This window comes from Sinocyclocheilus anshuiensis, unplaced genomic scaffold, assembly GCF_001515605.1.
Source record: "Sinocyclocheilus anshuiensis isolate Anshui unplaced genomic scaffold, SAMN03320099.WGS_v1.1 scaffold393, whole genome shotgun sequence".
Classification (NCBI taxonomy): Eukaryota; Metazoa; Chordata; class Actinopteri; order Cypriniformes; family Cyprinidae; genus Sinocyclocheilus; species Sinocyclocheilus anshuiensis.
In genome coordinates this window covers 776,015-785,078 of record NW_015536501.1, presented here as the reverse complement: position 1 = coordinate 785,078, position 9,064 = coordinate 776,015, and the positions used below count along the sequence as shown (strand labels likewise).

The 9,064-nt window shown below is 36.6% G+C and overlaps 1 protein-coding gene across 2 annotated transcripts in view; it reads right to left on the bottom strand.

Moving 5' to 3' along the window:
- LOC107689120 (E3 ubiquitin-protein ligase RNF34-like) overlaps positions 1-6,428 on the bottom strand; it is a 25,456-nt gene extending 19,028 nt beyond the window's left edge. For both annotated transcript variants that reach the window (XM_016487027.1, XM_016487035.1), the window contains exon 1: positions 6,292-6,428. In XM_016487027.1, coding sequence (XP_016342513.1) covers positions 6,292-6,297 — 6 coding nt within the window. In that variant the 5' untranslated portion in view covers positions 6,298-6,428. The remainder of the gene's footprint in view (positions 1-6,291) is intronic.
- Positions 6,429-9,064: the final 2,636 nt, after the last annotated feature.

Here is a 9,064-nt window from a genome sequence, read left to right as displayed (position 1 = left end):
ATATTTCTGCTGGAGGTCCTGGACATCTTGTTTAGATACATGGCATCATTGATTCTATCAAATACCAACAGATAAAAAATCAAAAAGTGACTGACTCTGTTAGAAATCTTATAATGGGCCATGTTTGGATCTTCCAACCGGTCAATAATCCAAAAACAAACCTTAAAAACAACACAAAAATGGGTAAAATTTGGCACAAAACCAAGCTTCTGCTATGGCCATTCCAGTTCCCTGACCTGAACCCTATAGAAAATGAGTGTGGTGAACTGAAGAGGAGAAGCACCATCATGGAGCTGGGAATCTGAAGGGTCTGGAGAGATTCTGGATGAAGGAATTGTCTCTGATCTCTTGTCAGGTGCTCTCTAACCTCATCAGGCATTATAGGAGAAAACTCAGAGCTGTTATTATGCCAAATGGAGGTTTCAAAAAGCATTGAATAAAAGGGTGCCGTTAATTGTGTCCAATGTGTATTAGAGAAAAACATTTATGTCATAATGACATTTCCCCCCATTTTAAATTCTTATTCTCCAATGAAAGGTTAGATTTATGTGATTTTTTAAAATAAAAGATCAAAATGATTAACAATGCAGATTTATTTTCACAGCCTTCTTTGATCATATTTACCAAGGGTGCCAATAATTCTGACCACGACTGTATAACTGCACATCTGATCCAGCAGCACTGGCACTGGCAGTTTCTGACAGTTTGACAGTCTCCTACTCTTAAAGGTCTGATTCCTGATGACTAGACCAAGAGCGCTCGGAGAGCTTCATGTCCTTCAAGAAAAACAGAGCGTTACACTTCCCCTAAGTCACGATTCTCTGCACGGTCGGGGACTCATCTGAAAGCGAATCTTACAGTAAATGCTTATTTTTAATTGATGAGCAAGCACACTTGACTCCAGAGAATTGAAGTCAGACTAATGTCTCCAGGCTGCGCTCACGGTATAATACATGCAGAAACTTATAACAGCATTAAGTGCTGGGAATAAGACAACTCGACAAGGTCCGTTCCACTTGAGCGTGATGTTTCTTAAAACAATGAATCAGCACTTCTGATTCACAACGGAATAATGGAAAAGCCAATTCTCTGTCTCTCCTCTCACCTGCAGCGGCAGGCTCTGGAAGAACTAAGGAGTGTAGAAACCCTTCCCACTGACAGAAATGCATGACTTCTGACTAATGAGCATTCACATGAGAGTGCATAACTAATTACACCAGCAGATATGGGACTGAGCAGCTTTGAACATGTTGGTTTTAGAAATGTTTTTTGAAGCTAACAAAAATGTTCTAAAAACACCTTACTAGCATTCCCATTAAGCTATGAAAATGTTATTTCTGAATGTCCTCAGTACATTCAAAATGTTCTTTTTTAATGTAAAAATGTTTTGGTTGGTTATGTGAAGAGAAACCATTAAGAGAATGTTCAGTTTTATCATTTCGCAAAAAGTATGGTTTCTTTAGTTACTTTTATATTAATATTAATGTTACGAATATTCTCTGAACAATCTGAAACAATTAGGAAGTAATAACGTTAGATTAATGTCCAACTAAAATATTGAAGAAAAACGTTCCATGAATGATGTATAAATAATATTTTTGTGGAAGAACATTTGTTTACTACTTTGTCTGTTAACTGTGAATAGTTCATCCAAAAATGGATATCAAGCCACAAAAATGACTAAAAAAACACCAAAAACAACATAAAACCTTATACTAAATTAGGGCTGCACGATAAATCGCATGCGATATTTAACGCGCATCTTGTCAGAAAAGCCGGTTCTGTAATCAGCGGTAAATCTCCATCACATACGTGCTTTCACATTGAGTGGCTTTCTGACAAGATGAACATTAAATATCGCATGCGATTTATCGTGCAGCCCTAAAATATAGTATAATAATATAGTATGTACTATAGTATAGTTCTGTTATGGTGTTTTTGCCCTTTTTGGAGCTCAAAACAGAGCATATTCACTATAAACTGTCCTTACTTGGAAAATAGCTATGTGAAGATTCTACAAAAATTCACTTTTCCATTTCATGAGACATGAGCATGAGTGTAAGTAAATAATGACAAAATTTTCATTTTTTGATTAATTATTCCTTTAAAGAAGTGTAAGAACCTCGCTGGGATCTAAGAAGACATCTGTGACATTCAGACAAAGGTAGCAATTTGTAAATTAAAAAAAAAATCTTTATAATCATCAGTAGATTTGTTCTTTTTTTGGCTCGCTTTATTACAGAATGACTGGCATTTCCAATAATGATCATCTAGTGGAGATATGCCATCCCATTTCCATTGCTTTTTAATATTAAACAGATGAAAGCAGATTATCTCCATCTCAAACTTTTTTCAGACTTGTGTTCAACTCCTTGCCCAGATATTTAAATAATGACTTTAGCTATAGTGTGGACCAGACATCAAATACTTTTTGGCAAAATAGCCTAGAATATGAATGAGAAGATTGCTGAGTAATATTGCACAATATCAAAGTTCCAAAATACCTCCAGAAACCATTCCTAATTTAGATAACTGAATAATTCACATATAAAAACCCAGATGCTTCCGTCTTATGTCTGATTCGAAAAGCTTTTCTACTCAGATTAAGCAGAAGCACTGTCACAGAAGAGTGGTTATCCTCAGAAAAAGCTTTCTTTCAGAAGATAGTTCGTCCTTTTGCTTCTTGGGGAGAATCTGTGCTTTATAACACAGTGTCATTACATAAACCACAGGGAGAAACAAAGCCAGACAGTGGAGCTCTTATGAATGAGAGGAATTATTCATAAACCTAAATTATCCGACACGTGATTAACCCTCTAATTATACCCACTCACGCTTTCCTTCAAGGCTGCTCCCTGAAGGAGTGAGGTCAACGCTAATTTAAAAAAACTGCTTCATAATTTAATGGAAATGAGAGTGAATTTGAAAGAATTTAGTCATTATGTGCTAATTGCTGACAAAAATCTCATCGCAATCATCTGACCATTTCTCGCCTACATTATATCAGCAAATTCCCACAATTAACTAAAAACATTTTAAATACCACCATGACCGCTGTCATCACATTCAAACAAACCTTCTCTAAACATCATAAACCACTATTCTCACATCATAATTCAACTGTGACGTATTAGACCTCTGCTCCTTGTGACTGAGCAACTTTTCATAACAGCTCTTAACAGCTTGATCAATCCCAACAATCATGAGCACATGCAGCACAACATCATTTTTAATCACAATCTTGCCTTCTTGTTCCTGTCCACTATTCTGACATCATAATCACTATGCAGTGTTTCAGTTTTTATGTTTTAATGAGAGGAGTCACCTCTGTCTGAGCAGATTTTCAATTTATAACAACTCAGTCAATAAAGACTCAGAATCTTCATTTTCATTTTCACACTTCAACATTCCACTATTATGATGAAATCATTACCACTATGCCATAGTTCAATTGTGATGTTTTAGAAGAAGAATTATGCTTTAGTGTACATTTATATCAGTCTAGCCAATCATCACAGTCATTTTCATCAATACATCAACATCAATTTTCATCAATAATTAAAATGAGCCATTTTAGCCATTAATATCTGGGCTGCTGGTCCAATTATAACAGCTCCGCCAGATATCACAAACACACAGTGCCTTCACGACATGGCGACGGCAACAATACTACAGCGAGAATAAAAGTTACGCCTTCTTTCTTTGCGTGAACATTTGGGCGGCGTTATGCAAATCTTCCCACATAGTGAGGTAGATATGTGGGGGCGTGTTAAAACGAGCCGTTTTAGGTAGGCGTGGCTGACTCTTAACTTTTATAAAGAATATCTCTTTGGATTTGAGACTTTAGTCTTTGCAACTTTACAGATCTTCTTTATGCACCAAGAGCTTGTAACACTCCAAAGAGAAAGGAAAAATGTAAATCGCATCATATGACCCCTTTAAACCACTTTCATTCTTTTATGACTGCTAACTGCATTCTTGAGTCTAGCCCTCATCACAATCACATTCATTTTCATAACTACTCCGGTCCATTGATAATATCCTGACTCTTATCACAATCACAATCAATTCTGACGTCATAATCACCGTGTTATAATTTAATTGTGACATTTTAGTTGGGGAAATCATGTCTGCCTCTCATGAACGAGTCTAGCAATCATCACATTCAGAATCATAATAATCACTATGATGTTCTGATGTCATAATCACCATGCACTTAATTAAAATCAACACATTTTAGTACGTGAAAAACATGTCTGAATTACCGGTCCACTGATACTGCCTGACCGTTATCACAATCATTTGTCATAATCACTCAGAAGGGAAATCACTTCTGTCCCTCATGACTGCATGCCCAATCATTACATTACATCAGAATCACAATCATTTCATCGCGATTCTGACGTCATAATCACTAAGCACATAATTAAATGGCGACATTTTATGGGCTTACATTTCTGCCACAATTCTGCGTGCGAAAGATCATATTTTGAGCGCACAAAAGTGCATTTTGCACGCGCGCGATCTGAGTTTGTGGAGAAAATGTTCGTTTCGCAAAGAAAAAAGTCTTTCGAGCGCACGGAAATCAATTTTGCATTTAAAATACGTTTTTGGATGTGTGCAGACCTTCTCTTTTGCGCGTGCAACGTTTCACTAGCTTGCTCACCTGATGCCCCCCCTCTGTGCTCGCAAAATGCCAACAGCTCGCGTGCTCAACACAACCCAGCGTTACAATGTGCCATAATTCCAGCCAATCAGAGACCGAGGCTGCTAAATTCTGATTGGCTGCCTTGACAACCAATCACAACATTTCTTGCATTACCTCGACAGCAGAAGAGGACAAATACAGTGCATGCATAATTATTATGCAAGTAGATATTCTGATCATATTTTTTTCCAAGCACATTTTACCAATTCCAAATGACATCAATCTTAATAACTACTATTAATCTTGTATTTAATTCTTTATAATTGATATATAATTATTCATGAAGGCTGAAGGCTGAAGCCAGAATCTGGCAGTAAGTTTTGGGAGTTCATTTTTAGTTCATCTCGAGATTTTATCTGTAGAAGATAACCTGCTTAATAATTATGCACACCTGAATATAAGGCGTTTTTCACTTCCAGCCTTCATGAACAATAATATATAGATTATAAGTGATTAAATACAAGATTAATAGTAGTTATAATTATTGGTAAAATGTGCTTGGAAAAAAATATAATCAGAATATCAACTTGCATAATAATTATGCATGCACTGTATTTGTCCTCTTCTGCTGTCGAGGTAATGCAAGAAATGTTGTGATTGGTTGTCAAGGCAGCCAATCAGAATTTAGCAGCCTCGGTCTCTGATTGGCTGGAATTATGGCACATTGTAACGCTGGGTTGTATTGAGCACGGGAGCTGTTGGCATTTTGCAAGCACAGAGGGGGGACATCAGGTGAGCAAGCTAGTGAAACGTTGCACACGCAAAAGAGAAGGTCTGCACACATCCAAAACGTATTTTAAATGCAAAATTGATTTCCGTGCGCTCTAAAGACTTTTTTCTTTGCGAAACGAACATTTTCTCCACAAACTCAGATCGCGCGCGTGCAAAATGCACTTTTGTGCGCTCAAAATATGATCTTTCGCGCGCAGAATTGTGGCAGAAATGTAAGCCCATAACATTTCAGCAGGGAAAACCACTTTTGTCCCTCCTCGCTGTCTGTCCACTGATATTCGCCTGGCTGTTGTCACAATGGCAATACTTGTATCGCTATTCTGACGTCATAATCCCTCTGCTATTATTTAATTGTGACGTTTCAGTAGGGGAAATCACTTCTGTCCCTCATGACTGACTGTCTGAGCTGCTTGTCCATTCATATCAACTCATCCAGTGACTGCTGGCAGAGACTATCCTCCAATCTCATTAGAGAAGTGCTGCGATAAACTGGGTTATGATGAGCATTGCTTGCTTGTACACTCTGTTCCAAGCGTCCACTGGACAAATCAAGCTGCACCGGTCCTGATATCTACTGATACCGATAGTAGCAAATATCCTGCTAAACGATCATAAATGCAGCTGTCACCCAAACAAACACTGTTAATGCAAGAGCATGCAGAAGACGGAAGAACGCACGCATTGCTATTTGCAGACGTCATTTGATGCATCCAAACTGATGCAACTCTTAAGAAGTCTGGCTGTTGACATATTAAACGTCAAACAGCCTCCGGAAATTATTTTGGTGTTTCCACGCAGATGGCAAATCTCACCTACAATAACAAATCTGACATCTACTTATTTTTACATACCTTCATTGCAACTCCCTTCCTCGAATACTGTCGAATACTAAAGTGATTTTCATCGCAAGGACGCTCAGGAACACTCCATTACGTCTTCTCTTTCTATCATCCTTGTGTATGTGTAGAAAATAGCATAACGTAATGGCAAAGCGCGGATCCGCCAATCCTGAAATAGCAAGGCCCGCTGGTATGTATAGCAGCCATTCGGCGTCGCTCTCGCCGGCGAGTGGGCGTGTCTTAGTGACACGCATGTGTGCATCGGTTTGATGCAGCGACACTAGTCACAGTGTGACCCTTAACTGTTTCTCAACATATTTGCAAACAGCTCTAATTTGCAGTTCCCTGTCCGTGCTAATTAAGTCTCCACTCTCAGTTTAATTAATAAGGAAACTGTCTTAGTGTGCGAATTATTCAGGGCCTTTGAACATTGTAAGGGAATTTCTTCGCGTCAGACTTTTTAAAACAAGCTTTTTATGATATAGCTACTTGCGATATGTTGTCGAAGTTTAATTTAAAAAAGATATTCTTGCGATATATGAATGTGTATAAATGTATACATATAATATATAATATTATAAGAATATAAAACAAATTATAACGTTATCTGCGTAACCGTAACTGCGTAACGTCCGTCGCCGGCGGAAAGGGGTCGAGCGGCCTGTTGCTATGGTTACCTCTTTAAGCAAAAGCGATTTCCTTTCGCGAGCGTTTATAGTGCGCTCTGACTAACTTTGATTCTGAATTTTGTGGTCATTGAAACACTAGAGACAGTTAAACGGTTATGATCCAAACTGGCTGCTGTTTGTTCGGACTACAGTCCACACTGGAACGTGTTGGAATGTTCTAGCAGTGACGAGGTATTTCACAATTAATCCTCACAAACCGCTGTTCTTAATACTTTAATACTCAAACACCATATGTTTCAAAACTCATATTAGCTGTCCGGTAATGTTTTAACATGTCAAGACAAACCATTTGAACTCAGAATATATTAAGAAATAAACATTTAATAACGAATAATAAAGTAAACAGAGCATGCTCATCAACTTTCATTATTAAAATGAATTTACATTTAGTCATTTAGCAGACGCTTTTATCCAAAGCGACTTACAAATGAGGACAATGGAAACAATCAAATACAACAAAAGAGCAATGATATGCACGTGCTATGTGACAAGTCGCAGTTAATTTAATATTTCCTCAGGGTTGAACAGTTCTATGTTTCGCCGTTGGTTGCAAGACGTTTTACAATAAAGTGTGAAAGCGGGTCATCTAGTGGCCAGATAAGTGAACGACAATAAAGATCGATATCAAAATTATTTAAGGAATCAGATTTCTTCTAGAAGCAAATCGGTCTCTGATTAATTTAAATTTGAATTTAATATGTTTAATATAACAATTCCATCTAAAACATTAATGCGAAATGTGTAAGCACACGTATCAGCTTTTATGAGTTCAGTGCAAAATGAGTTTCACGTTTAACATATAGTACAGTTGTAATGAGAAAATAGCTGAGAATAATGTGTGATTTTATATGTAAATGAGTCACAGTGTTACATGGTACAGTAACTGCAGCCTACAAGAGAGAAAATGCAGTGGTCCACATTCACATTCATGCTCTCAACCCTCAGGGGAAAACACAGCTACACGACACACTTATACTGTACTGTTTCTCACCCATCCTCTCTCTCTCTCTCTCTCTCTCTCTCTCTCTCTCTCTGTCTGTCTGTCTGTCTGTCTATCTGTCTGTCTGAAAGAGAAAAAAGTTCATACCATTCATATGTAGTGTTACAAGCAAGATTGTTTCTGACACAAGTGAAAGGCAGAACATTTGCCATCCGTCAGTGTGAAGTTATGCATGATGTACTTGCCAAAGTAAACAAACCTGAGAAACAAGTGGACAAGTTAATGAAATATGATTCCATTTGAAGACTTATGACAAAAATTCCCAACAGTTCGTTATGAGCTCTGAAGCAACCTCGGTAAGAACGAAATCAACTAGAGCAAACTAATTAGTAAAAAAAGTTAAAAGAAAAAACAAACAAAAAAAACATTTATTTATTTATTCGATTATTTGTTTATTTATTCATGTTCTAATCTTTATTTGCATTATTTGTAGATATTTTATTTTTCTAGGTCCTTTGTATGTTAAAGTAATTCAAACTGTTGTCCAGTGTGGGGCGACATTGACCATAAAACGCGAACCTTCAGTAGTCAATTTGTGAGCTTTTACTGTGAATGGAAGTTGAAGTATTGTATGGAAGGATGGCAAGCTGAAAACAAGCTTTTTGCCATTACTGGTCAGTCAAAAGTTACCTAAAACATTCTTAAAACTCTTTAAAAATGTAAATGACAGGATAAAGGATTTTGATAGTGTTAGAGATTGGAGTACAGACAATTTTCAATAATTCATTTTTTAAGCAAAATACAATGGGAATGATAGTTTACTTATTATTGAGGCTATAAGTACCTTAAATATAGCTATATGATAGTCAAGTCACCGTTATTGATATAGCGCTTTTTACAATACGATACATTTATACTTAATATTTGTTAATATAAAACTAAACTGTACTTTAAAAACATATTTTTCATTTAATGACATTTATCCATTATTGATATACATTTTTATTTAAATAAAATTTTAAGTGTATCATGTATTTAAACTAATGTAATAATTAATATAATCATCATTAGTAAATAAGGCCTTCTATTAAATATAGTAATACACTGTAAAAAAAATTCCTTAAAATTTACGGTAAAGTAGGGGAATTTACCGTTA